The 19,056-nt window shown below is 33.6% G+C and overlaps 1 protein-coding gene across 5 annotated transcripts in view; it reads left to right on the plus strand.

Annotated features, from left to right (window-relative positions):
* ANKS1B (ankyrin repeat and sterile alpha motif domain containing 1B) overlaps nt 1–19,056 on the plus strand; it is a 1,114,861-nt gene that overhangs the window by 174,686 nt on the left and 921,119 nt on the right. For all 5 annotated transcript variants that reach the window (XM_044228192.1, XM_044228193.1, XM_044228194.1 and 2 more), the window contains exons 7-8: nt 1,700–1,813; nt 3,232–3,398. In XM_044228192.1, the coding sequence (XP_044084127.1) occupies nt 1,700–1,813; nt 3,232–3,398 (281 nt within the window). The remainder of the gene's footprint in view (nt 1–1,699; nt 1,814–3,231; nt 3,399–19,056) is intronic.

Below are 19,056 nucleotides of genomic sequence, written 5' to 3' on the forward strand. Positions count from 1 at the left end.
CCTGAGATGAAATTGTTATATAGGAGTTAAATATCTGTGTTCTTTTATTTCACCAAGGTTCATTTTAGGTATGTCAACTTGTGATGGGGTATATGGGACATCTTTGAATTTTTAAAATTGTTGGCAGATTTTAGAATGTGAACATGTTATCTATATTCTTTTCATTCCTGGGTCATAAATCAGTGGTGCATTTTAAGTTTTATGAAAAGGTTATCTCACTAAAACCAGTTTAGAAGTAGATAAAATTACTACTTGTGTCCTGGAGGAAGAATTCACTTTATGTAATGACTGTATGGAGTCAAAATTTTTAAGGATAGACTTCCATAGTGTGCTTTCTTTGCTTAGTAGAATTGCCCTTAGGTAGAACCTGGTTGATATGAAGACACAGTTGGTTGGCATGAAAGCACAGACTTTCTAACTAGATGTTAAGAAAAAGATTCCTTCTGAATAAGGACATATAAGTAAAAGGTCCCTATGGGGAGAGATCAATTGATTTAATACTTTAGATGGAGACTAAAAACTAGCCACCGTAATCTGAATGCTTTTAGCAGATAGCAGATATATTTTCTTTAGATTACATGTTTTAGACCTGTACTGTATTTCCATAAAAATTAAATCAGCTTTCAACATTTGAAAAGCTAGGATTTCAGATAAAACATCAGAGTTTTGGTTTCTTAAAAAAAAAAAAAAAAAAAATTTTTTTTTTTTTTTTTAGAAAAAAGGCTTTCATTTTACTTGACTGTTGAACTGTACATGGGGCACCTATTGTCTGGTTAATCATGCTCCACATGCTTTCTGTTTTCTCTATGATATTGAGGCTGAATGTTCGTTGACATTTATTCCTGATTTCAGATGCCGTTTTCCTTAAGTTTAAGAGAAATGTGAGATGTTTTCTTGTACCATATCTATCTATCTGGCTGTACCACTTATTAGCTGTATGAATGTGGTCAACTTACAATTCTTCTCCTTGAGTTTTCATCTCTAAAACTGAGATTGTAATGGTGCCTGTGTCATAGTTTTGTGAAGGTCAAGTGAGTTAACTTATTTTAAATACTTAGAACACTGCTGGGTGCATAGTAAGCCATATATATAAGTTTTAGCTGCTATTGCTCTTGTTATGTCTTCATCAAAATTGGAAAAATGAGAGACAGGCTGAGTGTGGAACATTACTTCAAGAATGAGAATAAACATTATTTCTCTGCAGAAAAAGTTTAATATGCAATTATGCTTATATTACAAGCGTAAACACTGTTATGACATAAATTTCATTCATTTATGTTACCTGACTGGTTGTTGTGGCTATCTGAATTTGATATCCCTGTTTAGGTATCAAGTCTATTCAAAGCATCTTTCAGAGGGTTTTAAATCTTCAGGTAGAATATATTTAGGAAATGAAGGATGTTACTATGTTTTTAACAGGTGAATTTATTTTTAAGGACAATGTAACCAGTTTGGTTTTCACAAAAAGGATTTGTGAATCTCTTCCTAAGTATCTTTTGTGTTTTAATTTAAAATATTTAAATTAATTGTTCATCTTGAAGTTCTTTCACTTTGGTTTTTGAAGTTCTTTTAAAAGCTTAAGATATATTTAGGATATGAGGAAATAAATAAAAAACTGATCATCAGAAATAAAACATAAAGCTATTGATTTTAAGGTGAATGAATTTGACTATGTAATTTCAAAAACTTGTATACACAGAATATTTGGAAGGTGTGGGAAGATCAGCAGCCCTTGAAGAGCATGTACAAGAAGATACAACACAAGAAATACATATTTCATCTCCTATTGAGTCTCCTTCCCAAAAGACTAAGAGTGAGTAGCTAATTATAAAGCACTTGAAATAATACTAGATGTTTATGTATAAATCTGTCCTATATGTACAAAAAGGCTAACACTTGTAAAAGTTTCAGGTCTAACAAGTTGTATCTTAGACTCTATATTTTACCCATTTATTCAGCCAGCACTTTAAAAAATTTTTAAATTTTCTTAATTTTTTTTTTTTTCTTTTTTAAAGGAGAGGGAGATGGTAGGGGCAGGGAGAGAAACTTTTAAGCAGGCTCCATCAGCAAAGAGCCCATGATGGGGATTTGACAGTTATCATAAGGCTTGGTCTCACAACCCTATCAACCATGATCTCAGCCAAAACCAAGATTCAGCCACTTAACCAACTAACCCAGGTGCCATTCAGTCAGGTGCCGTTCAGTCAGCATTTATTGAACTCTTCTATATGTCAGACCCTACTCTTGGACCTGACACAGTAGTGAGCAAAATTAGCAATCCCTGCTGTCATGAAGTTTACATAGAGTGGATATTTCACAGTAGATATTTTTCCTAAAATTAATTAATTATTTGAGAGTGTGAAAGCATGTGTGAGTGAGGGATGGGGCAGAGGGAGAGAAAGAATCTGTACAGAGTGCAGAGCCCAACACAGGGGCTTGCTGCTCATCACAGGACTCCATCCCAGGACCCTGAGATCATGACCTGAGCTGAAATCAAGAGTCAGATGACTGAGACATCCAGGTGCCCCTTTCTAAAATATATTTTTAATGCAGAATAAAAATATTGATATCTGGGTTATAACTACTGGAATTTTAGTTTTTCCCCAGAAGAAATTACAGGTATAAGGTATCTTTCTGAAAATGATTTAAAAAAATGCATATTTGCATGCAGCCTAAAAATATTCATACTTTGATAGATGATGCATATTATTTGTCCATTCCTTCTGTGTTTTTCCTTCATGTCACATAGCACAATTCTAATTTATTACTTATATAATTATTTATCTAAATATGTTCTATCATTTTTTTTAATTGAACCTAGGAAGGAGGCTTCTGGTATCATTTAAAATTTGTTAGTGAGTTGTTGAGTGAATTCTGTCCATGAACTATATAGAATGCCAGTGAAAGATTGTTGAAGTTTAAATGTTACAATGGGTGAAGCCTTAGGAATTGTAATTCCAGATGCTTTTATGTACTATACATATATAAACCTTCAATACTTAACTTCTATTTTGAATAAGAGCAATAATAGGCAAAATTGGGATTTATCCTTGTCTTTTAATATTTTTACACTTACTATAGTTTACTACTAAGAATATTTTCTGACTTACTAAATCTTGTTTGACAGAATATGAGTTCTATCACCATACTAGTCATATTTTTATTAGTTAATAGGAAGTTTTAGCAAAAGCCTTTCTTGAAGCTTTGAAAAAAATTACTGTCTCTTTACAGGTGAAACTGTGACTGGAGAATTATCAAAACTCTTGGATGAAATAAAACTCTGTCAAGAAAAGGATTATTCTTTTGAAGATTTGTGCCACACAATATCAGACCACTACTTAGATAATTTGAGCAAGATTTCAGAGGAAGAACTTGGGAAAAATGGAAGCCAGAGTGTAGTAAGTAAGGGGGCAAGGAAGACAGTGCTTCTGTCTTTGCCAATTCAATGTGTATCTGAGAGGCATGGGATTTGTGCATTATCCTATCTTCAGATTTTTCCAGTGTCAAATGTCAGATTCCCTGTTGCTCCTTTTTGGATGTTCATTGGTATTTTACTCTAACTGCATGTGTAGGGGAAGGAATGCTTTGATAAATCACTTATAGTTTGTGATGATCTTGCTACCGTTGACATGCCTAAGAAATAATAATTTCTTTGATTATGTTCTTTTAGTTTTACTGGGCATGATGATCTTGGTTTCCAAAGAAAGAAAAAAAAAATCTTCCTTTTGTCTTTGTTTCCCATTTTCTCTATGAACTTAGTCTATCTCATCTTGAAGAAAGATGGAGCTGGGCTATGTGTGCTTGTTCCCTAGTCAGTTTGTATTTGTGATAGGGGAGAGACATTGTAGAAAGTTTGACCTCCATACTTTTTACTCTTATGCAAATCCCCTTATGCAGCTTCCAAACTCAGACTCTAAATCATGAGTTAGAGATTCTTGCTCATTTAGACTTCTTTATTAACACAATAGCAAAAAAACAAAAACGAAAAACCAAACTGTAGAGAATCAATCAATCTAAAATTAGGATTTGTATATCTCTTTTGTGTTACATAGAGGTAGGATTTATACTGGTATTAAAGGAAAGGCAGTATTATAATATGAAATTTTCACTCACTTTTAGAACTTGTTATAGAAACATTATGCTTTCTTCAAAAGCTAATAAGAGTGGATTGTGTTAGGTATGTCATATTATTTATGAAAACTAAAAAAATTGCCAAGTATACTGACTGTTATGAAAATGTTTCATTTAGTTCTTTAATGTATAACTTGTTTCCTAGGATAGTGCTTGCTAGTTAAGCTCATGACTAGTCTAGCTCCATGGCTAGTCTTACTCCCTAGGATGTCTTTGTTCTTGTTTTGTTTCCCCCCCCCCCGTGGTATCTTTTTTAAAGCATCATATTATTGGCTCCAATAAAAGCTCTTTGTGAATAATTATGATGAATTATACACGCACACACATATAAATACATACAAGTTTTAACCAAATGAAATTTTTATATTAATGAAATATTTATGTAATGACTTTAACATCAGGACAGAATTTCCTGTTTAAATATCTTAAACAGTTTTATGTCATCTCCAAATTATAAGCCAATTACATTTCAGCATTTCCTTGAAGATTTGTTACAAACTAAAACTTATTTATTCTAAATAAATAATACATTGTGTTCAGGTTTTTAGGTCTCTCCCTAAAGATTTCTCAAAACTGACTGCTTTTGGCCCTCTACTTCTAAGCCCACAGATTTTCTGAAAGCCTTAATTTTCTAGATCATTGGTTTCTAAACTTTTTGTTGTTGTTGTTGTGTGTAGCATAGTAAACAGATTTTAAGCAAACACAAGTGCATGTGTTTATAAATTACATGTATCTTCTGTTCTAAGAATGTATGATGTAAATTAGGTATATACTACAAAAGAAATTCAAATAAGAAGCATAAAGAGTAAGTGTAAATAGAAACTCTTTATCTTTTTTCCTTTTATTCAGTGGGTATCTTGTGCACCTTGGGGTCTGCACACTTTACTTAGAGACTATATGCTTACTCAAGCTTATAGATTTCAAATAGTGATAGCAGGGGTATTTGATATTATGAGGGTGATATAATTAGGGGGAATGATGGCCAGATGTTTGTTTTTTTATACTCATAAATTGAAGTGAATTTCTTAAAATCCACGCTTATCCTTTCAGTTATCAGTCTTTGTTCCTGTGACAAACCTTACATTGTATTTCTTGAAAATATTGTCATATTAAATAATAAAGGCTACATGAGGCAGAAAAGCAGAGGGTACATGTGAGTAAGGGCAAGTAGTTCAGTTTTTCTGGAATAATAGAGTTTATAAAGTGGAAAGATGGGAAATAAAATTAGAAGGATAGGTTGAGGTTAGGCCATGGATGATTTTGAATGTCAGAATAAGAGTTTTAGTTTTATTTTTTAGAAAATGAGAAAAATCTAAAGGATTTTGAGCAGATAAAAAGACATCATTGGAAGTGCCCTTTCAGAAGATTAATCTAGTAGAAACTTGTTATTGAATATTTAAAAAGTAATCTGGTTACTTTGGCCCTTCTCTATAGCCTGTGTTTGATTTGGGTTCTTTTGCTTTTGTTGAATATTTCTGTTTCTCAAAAATGTTCCTTCAGAGTTTTGTTATGAATTGTACTCTCAAAGTATGCAAAACTTTAATCAAGTACTTATAGATCAGCTAATATAGATGTTTGTTACCACATTGTAAGTTACAGGATTTATAACAGCAGTAATGAAACATGGTTCCTGACTTGAAGGAGTTCAAAATTCTTATTAGAAGAAGGCTTTAGAAACAGTGTGCAAATAAGACTAAAATATGAAACAACGGATATATAAGAGCTGAAATTTATTAGTTGCTTGCTATTCTAATGCTTTATATGATTTAAGCCACTTAATCTTCACAAAAATCCTGAGTGGGTTTATAGACTTGGGAAATGACTCAGCTGACAAGTGGCAGATCTAGGATTCAAACTCAGAGCCAGTGTCTTGAATTCCCAGCTACATTTCTCATAATAAATTATCAGTGGCCAAAGGAATTTCTTAAAAAGAGAGAGATTAGTGAAGACTTACTGGTATTCATTGAAGGCTTCATGGAGGTAGGGAGAGACTAAACTGGGCCCTGGGGGGAGAAGGAGATGTGTCTTGTGTTTGTTTTAGAATGAATGAATGAATGAGTAAGTGAGTAAATGGGAGAGGATTCCAGCTTGCAGAAACAGTATGTGCAAAAGCACAGAGGTGAGACATAGCATGTAATTTGAGAATAATTGTTTATCATGAGGGTGATTTTGGAAAGTAGTGGAAAACAAATTTAGGTAAGTAATGAGAATACCTAACACTTACAGAGCACTTTGTTTCTATTAACTGATTTAATCTTCACAATAACCCTAAGATAGATGGTATTATTCCTCCGATTTTACAGATGTCAAAATGGAGGCACAGAAAACTTTTATGATTTTCCCACGTTTAAATGGTAATTGCCAGAGCCAGGATCTGTACACCGGCTGTCTGGCTGGGGCTGGTACCATATCCATTACCACATAGTTATTTTGTTAAGGGAAGATAATTAGAATTGGGAAGCTAGTCAGGAGTTTAATATTGATGGTGAGTAGAATAAACTCTTGAGTAGATGAGTTCTGTCTTGAAGGTGACGTTTGGGGAGGCTAAAAATGGTAACTATAGTCAAATGTTCTGGAAGAGATTTAATGATTCTCAGCAACGGAAATACGTTAGACATATTTGGACAGGCTTCAAAAAATACTGATACCTTCAGGTTCTACATCATGACCAACTAGAGCAACTAAATCAGAATTGTTTTGGGTGGCCCTGAACCTCATTCTTTTGAATGAATTGAAGTTCGAGTGTCTAAAAAACCTCTTGAGTTAGAGACGTTTTCAGTTTATCACCAAAGAAAATTCCCCATATAGTCCTAAATTAAAATTATTTCTATATTACATTGAAATATTAAATACGGAATAATAATTTTGCTTATTCACATTATTGGCTGAAGGATAGGCATTTGGGTTCAGTTAAAATTTAATTTTAGGTGATATGAAATATCCAACATGTTCATCATAATATGACAGGTAGTTTCAAAAGTAATTTAGAAGAAATAAAAATATATAGAAAATATATTTTGTAGCGTTTATAGTATTAATAAATGAGTCTTCCATATTAATGATGTGCCATGAATTTTGGGAGTATTTTAACTATTCTTAGTTCCGTTTAGCTTTCACTGCCTTTTTTCTTCCAATAGAGGGCACTCTAGTTCAGTAATTTAAAATACAAAATCAACTATCTTATGTAAGAACTTTTACTTTTGAATTAGAGGTTTCTGGTTTTACTAAAATATTAGCCTCAGGTAGTAGTTTGAACAATTTTACTAATATAAGTGAATAAAAAAATTAAATTCTTATTATGGTTGAATGTATTCAATTGGAGGTTTTACGTTTAATGTGAAGGCTAGCTCCAGTTAAAATTACATTTTCCCTTGCATAAATTTTAATTCAGAAGTTAGTCTGTTTTAAGTGTTTTTATAATATGCATATGGAGCCATTTTCTAAGTTGAATTAGGACCTTATATAATCTAGAATGTAAATTTTGAAGAAATATAAATATCTCTACATTCTTTAGCAACCCATGAAATTTAGAATTTTGAAAGAATATAAAATATCTGAAAAAATGTGCTATTCTCTTCATTTATTTTCCCAGGTCATATATTCAGTTTCTTCCTCCTTGTGTATAAACAATGTGCAAAACTGAAATGTGAATACATATACCATAGAGAAATTTGATTATAACATAAAGATCATTAGAGTAGACTTCAGAATCTAGGTTTCAGGAAAGCTTTTTTTGAGATTTGAAACAGAAAAAACATTATTGCCTCATTAGCTTATATCTCTAAGAAATAAATAGGATGCTTCAGGTATGAAATGCATTATATGTTTTTAATCCTAAGGTTTTCCTGAGGAAATGGAAAACCTTAGGATTAAAAATAGCATATAAGATTTATTGTTTGAAAGGGGTTGTGTTGTCAGGTTTTGTGCAATTTTAAATCAACCAGTGTACCTCTTTTCTGTTATTTTACTTTCTTTTCCAGTGTAAAATCTTTAATTACATGTAGACCTTCTGAAGTATGAGATTTTTTACTGTAGTGTATCAAGACTTTAAGATTCAACACCTAAGTTTTTGTACCAAGCTTCTGTAACCTGCTTGAGAACACTGTTGGGGGAGTGTGTTAGGGGTCTCCATAGGAAAATACATTTAATTTGGTGCCAGAATTCATCAAGTCTTAAAGGTCAGTAGAAACAGATTAGGTTGCCTAGAATACAAATGGTGTTTATAAAGCAAAAATATAATTTCTAGAGCTTCATATTAGGAATGTACCAATTTCAGAATTGTGAGAGACTTTGGCAGCTCTCTCATCCAATTCCTATCTGATTCACAGCACTTCAGGAAATGAATTTTCTGAAACATAAAATTGACGGTTGTTATAGGATTATAACTGATTCTTTAGCACATAATGAGTTTTTTTAATAGTGGAACTGAATCTTAAACTGTGGTAACTATTACCTTATTGGGAATATAGTATTCAGAATATTTCTAACTTAAATAACTCATGTCTTATATAGTTGAATAAATTTTTTGGCAATGGTGACTCAAGGCTGGTATGTACTAAGTCTAGGCTTGGATTGTCCTAACAGATTTTCCAGGATATTTAGGGAATACATAGAATCTGTTGACCTTTGTTAATATGTAGAAGCTAATAGCATATTTATGTACCATATGTACCTACAAAGAAAAATCCAGAATTTTATTTTTATTTATTTATTTTTTTGGTCCTTCATCTCATCCCAGGAAGAACTTGTACCTGAAGTGAATCTAGGAAGATCTTTGAGATATCCTTAGCTTCTAGAATATAGGGGTCATTGTTCTGAACTTCCAGCACAATTGCTTTTCCCTTTCGTGATGCCTTACGAAATATTTTTTGTTCTGCTTTGTCTTGTAGGTGTACACATTTTTATATTTCTTACAGACTTCTTAATGGTTTGATCTCTATTTGATTGATCTCTGTAATCACATCCTGCCTAGCACAGTACCCTGCATGTAGTCTGTCAGTGAAAGTGTATTGAATGATAAGGCAAAGGAAAAGGCAAACACTGCATAGAGGAGTACATATAAACCAATATTGTAAATAAACCATTTGTATAGAAAAACAAGTTTAATTATTTAGAGATGAATTAAAGAGTCCAAGGACAGGGTTTTACTGTTCTACCACTTACTAGCAGGGTGACCTTTGGAAGTACTGGAAGTTTCGAAGCCTAAGTTTATTCCAGTTTAAAAAAAAAAAGTTTAATATGGCCTTCTGTTACTGACAGAAGAAGAGCTGTTCTCTTGTGCTGCTGAAGACATACCATTTTGAATTTTATGTTTCATAGATTTTTTCCAATTTTATCCAGACTTCCAAATAACCACTCAATATCAACCCAAAAGGAATTTCTTTCATGGAGTGCTAAGTGTTTTATTCTTGGGTTGGTCTTAGTCCCTATTTGCCATGAAAAAAAGCCCAGTCATCCACCATAATCAGGTCTGCAAATGTGAAGGAGGAATAGCAAACATGGCAATTAATTGAACTTATATGGAAAATTACCTCAATAAACATAAAAATTCAGTGGTTTAATTATAAGATTGGAGTGATTTAATTGGGGAAGAGGTGCTTCAAAAAGTTCTGGGGTTTATAAATGACCACAACTACAATGTGAACCAATGGTGAGAAGTGGCTGCTAAAAAATCAATAAATACTTGCCAAGCTCTGATCTCTGCAAATAATTCTAATACTAGAAGCTAGCATTTATATTGTACTAACTATGTGCTAGACATTGTGGTAAGCATGTTAAAATTGTTATCTTTTTTATTCATCACAATAATGCCATGAGGTAGGTTTTATTATCCTCAATGTGGAAATCAAGAGTAAAATAACTTGTCCTGGGTTATACAGCTACCAAAAGGTAAAACTGGGATCTATATTTAGGTCTGATGTCTTCCAAGGTCATGATCCTAACTTACTGGATAGTCATAATAGTCATGTCATTAATGGTTATTTGTGACAGTCATTCTGTCATTAAAGTCTTCCACATTGACTTACCCTTACCTTTTCATTATTCTTGCCATTTTGCATGTGCAGACTCTCATTACCTCTTACTGAGTTATTTTAGGAGTTTTGTTTTATTCTGTACACGTTTTTCTAGTGTCTCCTTGTCATTTGCTCCAGTTTTTTCTTATTACTACTGCTAAAACAGTATGCCTAAAGTGCAGTTCTGATCATGTCATTCTTTTCACAGCTAGATTTGTTCTTCACTGTAAAAATTAAATATAGACTTTTAACTTTGACACTCAAGGCTCCATCTTCCAGCCTCATTACATATTTTCAGCTTTCTCCCATTAATGTCTTAGATAAATAGGATTTTTGGTAAAACGGGTTACTCTCATGGCTGTCTTTCCTTATCTCTGCCCATGTTCATGGTGTTTTTTTCATAAATAATTCTTTTCTCTGTCTACAAATCAAAAACCATTTAATTCACAAAACCTCTAATTAAAAATATTACAATACCTTTTTTGATCCTTCTATTAAAAGCCAACAATTTAGATTGGATATAATTACATTTTATTTATAAATATGTAAAGAAATTTTAAAGTCTGCTTTGTATTACTTATGTATGACTGTTTTGGCTTTGCTTATAACTCTCTTCGTGATAGGGGAAATACTTATCTTTGTATGTGTGAGGAATTTAGCATAGTTCTTTACTCTCATGCTTAATAAACATTTATTGAATTGATATGCTAGGCCATGCACATGAGAAAGTCTTTTTTTTTTTTTTTTTTTTTTGGATTATTTATTTATTTATTTAATTTGACAGAGAGAGGTCACAAGCAGGCAGAGAGGCAGGCAGAGAGAGAGGAGGAAGCAGGCTCCCTGCTGAGCAGAGAGCCCGATGTGGGACTCGATCCCAGGACCCCGAGACCATGACCCGAGCCGAAGGCAGCGGCTCAAACCACTGAGCCACCCAGGCGCCCCGAGAAAGTCTGTTTAATAACTGAATGTGGGTACAGACCTGTGGATAAAGCTCTAAGATCTTATATTTCTAATTTCAGAAGAACTTGCTTTGTTGGTTGATGTTTCAAATAATGAATGGCTCACCATTTATTTTGAGGATGACATGAAATACCTGGTCAAACTATATTATAAACTTCCTCGTAACATAAAAACACCAACATCTTATACCAAGTCATATCCTTCTTATATAGTAATGTCTCTTTCATTGACAATAAAGAAATCTTACATTATAAATACCATGTTTGGTTCCTGATAACATATATAATGGAAATCTGTAGTAAAAATACAGAAACATCTCATTTATATTTTAATTTTTAAATTCTTCAATATCCTGTGATAAGCATTTTAAAAATTAGTCACTGTTATTCTTTTTTTTAAAGTTCTGAAGTTTTAGTTTTTTTTGTTTTGTTTCATTTTTTAAATTTTTTATTAACATATAATGTATTAATTAGCCCCAGGGGCACAAGTCTGTGAAGGTTTACACATTCACAGCACTCACCATAGCACATACCCTCCCTAATGTCCATAACCCAACCACCCTTTCCCTACCTTCCTTCCTCTGGCAACCCTCAGTTTGTTTTGTGAGATTAAGAGTCTCTTATGGTTTGTCTCCCTCCCAATCCCATCTTGTTTCATTTATTCTTTTCCTACCTCACATACTCACCATGTTGCCTCTCAGCTTCCGCATATCAGGGAGATCATATGATAATTGTCTTTCTCTCATTGACTTATTTCGCTAAGCGTATTGACCTCTAGTTCCAATCACATTGTTGCAAATGGAAAGATTTCATTTCTTTTGATGGCTGCATGGTATTCCATTGTATGTATATATCACATCTTCTTTATCCATTCATCTGTTGATGGACATCTAGGTTCTTTCCATAGTTTGACTATTGTGGACATTGATGCTATAAACATTCGGGTACACCTGCCCCTTTGGATCACTACATTTGTATCTTTAGGGTAAATACCCAGTAGCGCGATTGCTGGGTCGTAGGGTAGTCTCTGTTATTCTTTCTGTGTAAATTGAGATGGACTATTTTTGAAGCAATTTTTTTTCCTGTTAATCATAAAGAAAATGGACATAAGCAAACATTGTTTTTTCCCTATTTATTAGTGATTTTTGCTGATCATGACATGCCTAACTAATGCTTGGTATTATTTATGCACATGCTTAAATGTGTTTGACACCAAAATACCTCTCAGCATTACAAGCATTCTGCTAAAGTATCCCAAGACAAAAAAACTCCCTATCCCAAGGCAAAAAAACTCCCTTTCTAGACAGTTGTAAACTGTATATATTTGAAGTTTATTAAGTTTTTGAAGTTATCATTTTATCTATTTTGCAGCTACAACATGTCAGTTCTTATTCTGATACTTTCATTCTTTCTGATCTCTTTCTAATCTCCAACTTGAATTTAATCTTCCTTATAGAACCTAGCTATTATGATTTCCTTGAGAATCTATACTTTATACTCAGGAGCTAACTGTAATGTTTTCTTAAAAGTTTAATAATAACTTGACTTTCTTTTAACCTCACTTTCTGGATAATGATGATGTTAACTTTAACAACTTTTAGCCACATGTTAGTTACCTTGTTCATTTATCATATAATGCTCCTAATTTGTAATTCTGTTTCAAGGTACACATTTGAGAATTCTTGATTCTTTTTTGGAGTAAAAGCCTTGGACAGCTTGCCAATGTAGGAGAATTCCATTTTACTTGCTAATGCCAAAAGAAATCAATCTAGAGTCTGAGCTTAAAGAGACATGTCAGTGCTGATAATCACTTATCTCTGTGTTCAGGGAAATGTTTTTCACCTTGAACAGCAAAGTAATTCTAATGAAATAGTAGACTAGCGACCCAGAAAAAAATTACTGAAAGTGCTCACAGTTCTAACAATTTATCATGAGACCATTTGAGACATGATTACTGAATATTGGAATTCATTCAGCCTCGAAGAGCTGAAGAATTAAGATTCTCCATTATGTAATCAAAGTCAATAAAAGTAGAAGGAAGAGATATACTATGTGGCCTGCTTTAATCTTAGGCCTAGATTTTTAAAATTGTCTCATGTTATTTTCACTTCCCTTTGCCAGAATTTTTATTTGAATCATCTATGCTTATTATTTTATTTTTATTTTTTTAATTTTTATTTTATTTTATTTTAAAGATTTTATTTATTTGACAGACAGAGATCACAAGTAGGCAGAGAGGCAGGCAGAGAGAGAGGAGGAAGCAGGCTTTGCACTGAGCAGAGAGCCCGATGCGGGGCTCTATTCCAGGACCCTGAGTCCATGACCCAAGCTGAAGGCAGAGGCTTAACCCACTGAGCCACCCAGCCGCCCCTATTTTATTTTTAAAAATCTATTATTTTAATTATTTTTTAAAGATTTATTTATTTATTTTGAAAGAGAATCGTTCACACAGACTCCCTACTGAGCAAGCAGCCCCATGCAGGGCTTGATCCCGCAACTCATGAGATCATGACTTGAGCTGAAACCTAGAGTTGGGAGCTTAACCAGCTGAGTCACCCAGCCATCCCGAGCATTTGTGCTTTTTTTTTTTTTTTTCCAATTTATTTATTTTCAGAAAAACAGTATTCATTATTTTTTCACCACACCCAGTGCTCCATGCAAGCTGTGCCCTCTATAATACCCACCACCTGGTACCCCAACCTCCCACCCCCCCGCCACTTCAAACCCCTCAGATTGTTTTTCAGAGTCCATAGTCTCTCATGATTCACCTCCCCTTCCAATTTAAAGCTCAAATGTTTTGATTGCTTACAGTTTCACAATAGTTCTATTTATTTGATAACTGCCTATGCTATCAAATAACTAACAATGGAAAACAAAGTCTTAATTTGGAGAAAGAATGAGTTAATCAAGAAGATGAACTTGACAGAAAATGAAAAACTCTGGAATAAACAAAGATAATAAACCCAGTGATAATTACATCTGTAAAGTGGACATTGCTTGCCCCCAGAATAAATGAGACAGCACTGACATACCTTTTCCTGTAATCGTCCTTTCTGTGTTGCTGAAATAAATCTATTCTTGAAGGCTTGTAGAGTATTCCCTTTTAGGCCTTAATCCTACTCTTACTTAGCGTGGTGCCAGTTTCCTAAACATTGAAAGTATCTTTATTGTCATAGTTATATATTGTCATATTACTGTTGCTAACTTACTGAGACCCTGCATTAAAGAATTATACTAATTTATTAAATAACATGTATTTGTAACTTGGAGCATTTCTGCATTATATTGTAGAGAACAAGAGTTTTGAACTCAAACAGACTTGTATTTGAATCCAAATGCTACTACTTAGATCAATATTACTATGATCTTTATATTTGTCATCTGAATAGGAATGTTTCTCTAGTCTTTGTCACCTCACCCTACTGAATCAGAATGTCTGGAAGTGGATTATTATTAATATTTTTTAAAGATTTTATTTATTTAGAAAAAGAGCAAGGGGAGGGGTGGAGGAAGAGGTAGATCTCAAGTGGACTCCGTGCTGAACATAGCCCAACACAGGGCTCAATCTCATGACCCTGAGATCATGACCTGAACTGAAATCAAAGTTAGATGCTTAGCTGACTGAGCCATCCAGGTGTCCCTGGAAGTAGATTATTATTAATAAACTCCTTTGATGATTCTTATAGTCAGTGATTTATGCACACTGTACTAGAATATTTTTAAAATGAAGATTTCTTAGATAACCAACTGTTCACACCCATTGTCTTGCCCTCACAGATCTTTGGATCTCAGATTACAATGATTTGACCCTAATTTACCTTTACCTTCTTTTTCTGCTCCTATGAGTACAAATTTAGATTGGTCGTCAAGGCAAAATAACTAACCTTTTAAGGGTCGCTTCTTCTATTTCTATGAAAAATGCCATTGGAATTTTGATAGAGATTGCCTTAAATCTATAAATGACTTTGTTGGAATGTTAAACAATATTATTTCTTCTAGTCCATGAACACAGAATATCTTCCCATTGGTTTGTGTCTTCTTTAATTTTTTTCATCAAAGTTTTGTAGTTTTCAGTGTATAGATCTTTCCCTTCCTTGGCTGAATTTATTCCCAAGTTTTTTTTCTGTTTTTGTTTTGTTTTGTTTTGTTATGTTTTTGATGCTACTATGAATAGGGTTCTTTCCTGTATTTCTTTTTCAAATGTTTTGTTGTTTGCATATAGAAATGCAAATTTTGTTGTTTGCGTATAGAAATGATTTCTGTATGTTGGCTTTGTATCCTGAAGTTTTGCTGAATTTGTTGATTAGTTCTAGATTTTTGGTGGAGTCTTCAGGATTTTCTTTATATAAAATCATATGATATGCCATCAGACAATTTTACTTTTCCCTTTTATGATTTGGATGCTTTTTATTTATTTTTCTTGTCTAATTGCTCTGGCTGGGGCTTCCAGTACTATATTTAATAGGAGTGGAGAAGGTGGGCATCCTTGTTATTCCTGATCTTAAAACAAAAACTTTCAACATTTTACCATTGAGTATGATGTTAGTGGTGGTCTTGTCATAAAGGCCTTTATTACATTGATCTGTGTTTCTTCTATGCCCAAGTTGTTGAATGTTTTTATCATGAAAGGATATTTTGTTGGGTGCTTTTTCTGCATTTATTGAGATGACCATATGATTTTTATTTTATATTCTATATAACAACTTAATTCTTTTATACTTTAAATGACAGTGTTGTTAAAATACCACATAAGGTATAAAATAGTACTTAAAAGAATATATTATGTTCCCTTTTTTCTCTCATTTTCAGTCCTTCAAACTTAGAGACTACATTCACTGTTGCTGTCTTGTTCCTTACAATTCTGTCTTCTCCCTTACAACATGCCCCCCAATACCTACTTCCACCCTTCCCTCTTCATTTAGGTAAATTTCTATAAGAATGAAATGATAAACCCAGGACCAGTGTTTTATTTTTTATTGTCTATCCCAAGTGCCCATTATCATTCTTTGCATATAGTAAGTGCTCAGTAAGTGGTTTTTTGGTCATTCAACAACTTTTTAAAATTTTGATATTACCAGTTTCTTTCTTCTCACTTAATCAATCATACCTAATCCAAAGTCATTTTATCCCTGCATAGCTATGACTTCCAAGGTTCTGGGTTACATAAATTAAGTAAGATGAGGCATTTCACCAACATAATCTTACAATATTGTATCAGCTCACTAACATCCTTCATGACAGTTAAGCAAATTTCCAGATAAGACCTCAGTCAGATGATATTCTCAGAGATTGTGTTTTACATTTATAATACTTATTAATATCTTTATATTGGTATTATTTCCCTTCTGATAGACTGTATAACCAACACCCCATATAGGACAGAAGTGTGTGTGCCTCTGTGTGTGTGTGTGTGTGTGTGTGTATAGAGGAGGGTGGAGAAAGGGAGAATGCAAGAAGAGGAGAAAGAGGTCATAATATCATCAGTAGGGACTTTTGTCTTTGCCCTTTGATTTATGAGTTCTCTAATTTTTTTAAAAGATTTTATTTATTTATTTGACAGGCAGAGATCACAAGTAGGCAGAGAGGCAGGCAGAGAGAGGAGGAAGCAGGCTCCCCACTGAGCAGAGAGCCTGATGTGGGGCTCCATCCCAGGACTCTGGAATCATGACCTGAGCTGAAGGCAGAGGCTTTAACCCACTGAGCCACCCAGGTGTCCCTAGTTCTTTAATTTTTATCTTATCTTTTGAAGCAAGTGGCATTCTGTGATTTTGAGAATTTAACCTTAAACCCTGAAGAATCTAATCTTTTCTAGACGTAGTAATGTCACAGTCCAAAGCATAAAAATTCTGTATTCATAGATCACATATGAGAAGGTATACTTCAAATTTTTTTCTTGTCTATAACCTAATTTTAAAAGATACTTTGATTGTTCATAAGCCTGGAGTCATATTTACTTAACTAAGATATTCTGACTCGTACTTAGCAATGAGAGTAACTGGAAGTGAGGTGTGGTTGTTTACATATTTAATATTAAATATTTATTAATATTTATTATATTATTTATTTAATATTTACATATTACATATATGTGGTTGTTTGCTAGAGGAGGAGAGATAAACTGTAATCTGAAAGAAGAGAAGGATCCAGCCACATAAACACCAAGGAAAGAGAATTTGAAATAAAAGGAAATACTGTTTCCTGAGGTGGTAAAGAACTTAATATGATTAAGTACTGGAAAAAGAAGCCATTGGTGTAGACTGGAGTATAAGTGAACTGGGTAGAGAATAAAATGGAACGAAGCTGAAATCCAGTTTAGACAGGGTCTTGAAAGTCATGGAAAATGGTTTGATTTTTTTTTTTAATCAAAAATTTTTTAAGCAGGAAAGTGATATAATTATGGCACCAGAGTTGGAAAGTCTTCCTCTTCTAAACTCACTGATAATTCTATTTTAATATCAAACATCTGTGTGATATTTATAGCATAATACATTAAAAATATTATCAATGGTTATATCATCGATCTGCTATGTGATAGGTTCTGTGCTAGGCCCTGAGATATGTGTAGCAGTCAATAAGATTGAGAGGGTCCTTGCTATCACTGAACTTCTGGTTTAACATCAGGTATAGACATGGACATAGGCAATTATGTGATAGTATAATATGTGTAATAGGGAAGATACAATGTAGTAATTAAATATATAGGAAACATATTGGACTCAGATTTGGGTGATTAGGGCAGACTTTCCAAATTTGATTCTTTACTCCTTGATTCTTCTTGTATCAAACAAGTAACCACTCTCCTAATTGTTTATGTTCTCCTTAGCTTATCTCCTTTCTTTTCACAGATCCTGGTTTTCTATTCTTTCTATTCTTTCTTAGGCATTCTCTTCCACAGAGAACTGCTCTTTGAGTTCAGGTAGTAACTAAATGCTATTTATTTCCAAGTCTCTAATTCTACCTTCAGCTTCTCACTACTTTTCAGTTCTTTCCTCAAACATCCCACTATCATTTCAAACCAAACTTGTAAAAATATAAATAAATCATCTTCCCACACAAATCTATACCTGTACTCATTTTCCATCTTTCATTCTTCTAGGACAGATGCTTTCATACTGTGTTTGATCTTTCCCTGTTTCTTTCATTCTCCTGGTCTACTAGAGTTCCCCTTTGTTTATTCTCATCATCCCTGTTGGACCGCACTTCACATTCCAGGAACTTCCTCTTCATTCATTTTTACACTAAAATTCTGGAAGAATGTTTTTTCTTTTTACCATGTCTCTCCTCTATTTTCTCTTAAAACCAGTTTAATCAGGCTTTCTCCTTCACCAGTTCCCAGAACTGCCTTATTGTGTTCTCCACTGACTTCCACATTGCTAATTTCAATAGACATTTCTTAATCCTTTTCATAATTGATCTTTGAGGAGCATTTGCCCAAGCTGATCATGCTCTCTTCTTTCACATGCATACTTTCTTCACTTGACTTCCTAGACACCACACTGTCCACATTATTTTCTTTCTTCTTGGCTAGCTATCCCCTTTCAGTCTCCTTTGCTGGTTCTTCCTTATATCTTGACCACTTAACACTAAAGTGCCGTAGGGCTTATTCTCTGGACTTCTCTTCTTTATCTGTACTAACTCTTCTGGCCCAGCATGCTGGACAGTCTCACAGCTTTCAATACCTACTATGGACCAGCATATCCCATGTTTATACCTAAAGCTTAGATGCTCCCTGAACTCCAAATTCTTACACTTAATTGTTTGACATCTCCATTCATGTCTAATACCCTTCTCAAAACTTAACATGGATAAAACCAAACTTCTGCATTTCCCTCTCAAACCTCCTGTACCCTCATTTTTCCCATTTCAGTAAATAGCAACTCTGTCCATCCAACCTCTGTTCTCCAAAAACTTGGAGTAGTCCCATGCTCCTCTCTTTCTCATGCTCCACAAGC

This window comes from Neovison vison, chromosome 12 (genome assembly GCF_020171115.1).
Source record: "Neovison vison isolate M4711 chromosome 12, ASM_NN_V1, whole genome shotgun sequence".
NCBI lineage: Eukaryota > Metazoa > Chordata > Mammalia > Carnivora > Mustelidae > Neogale > Neogale vison.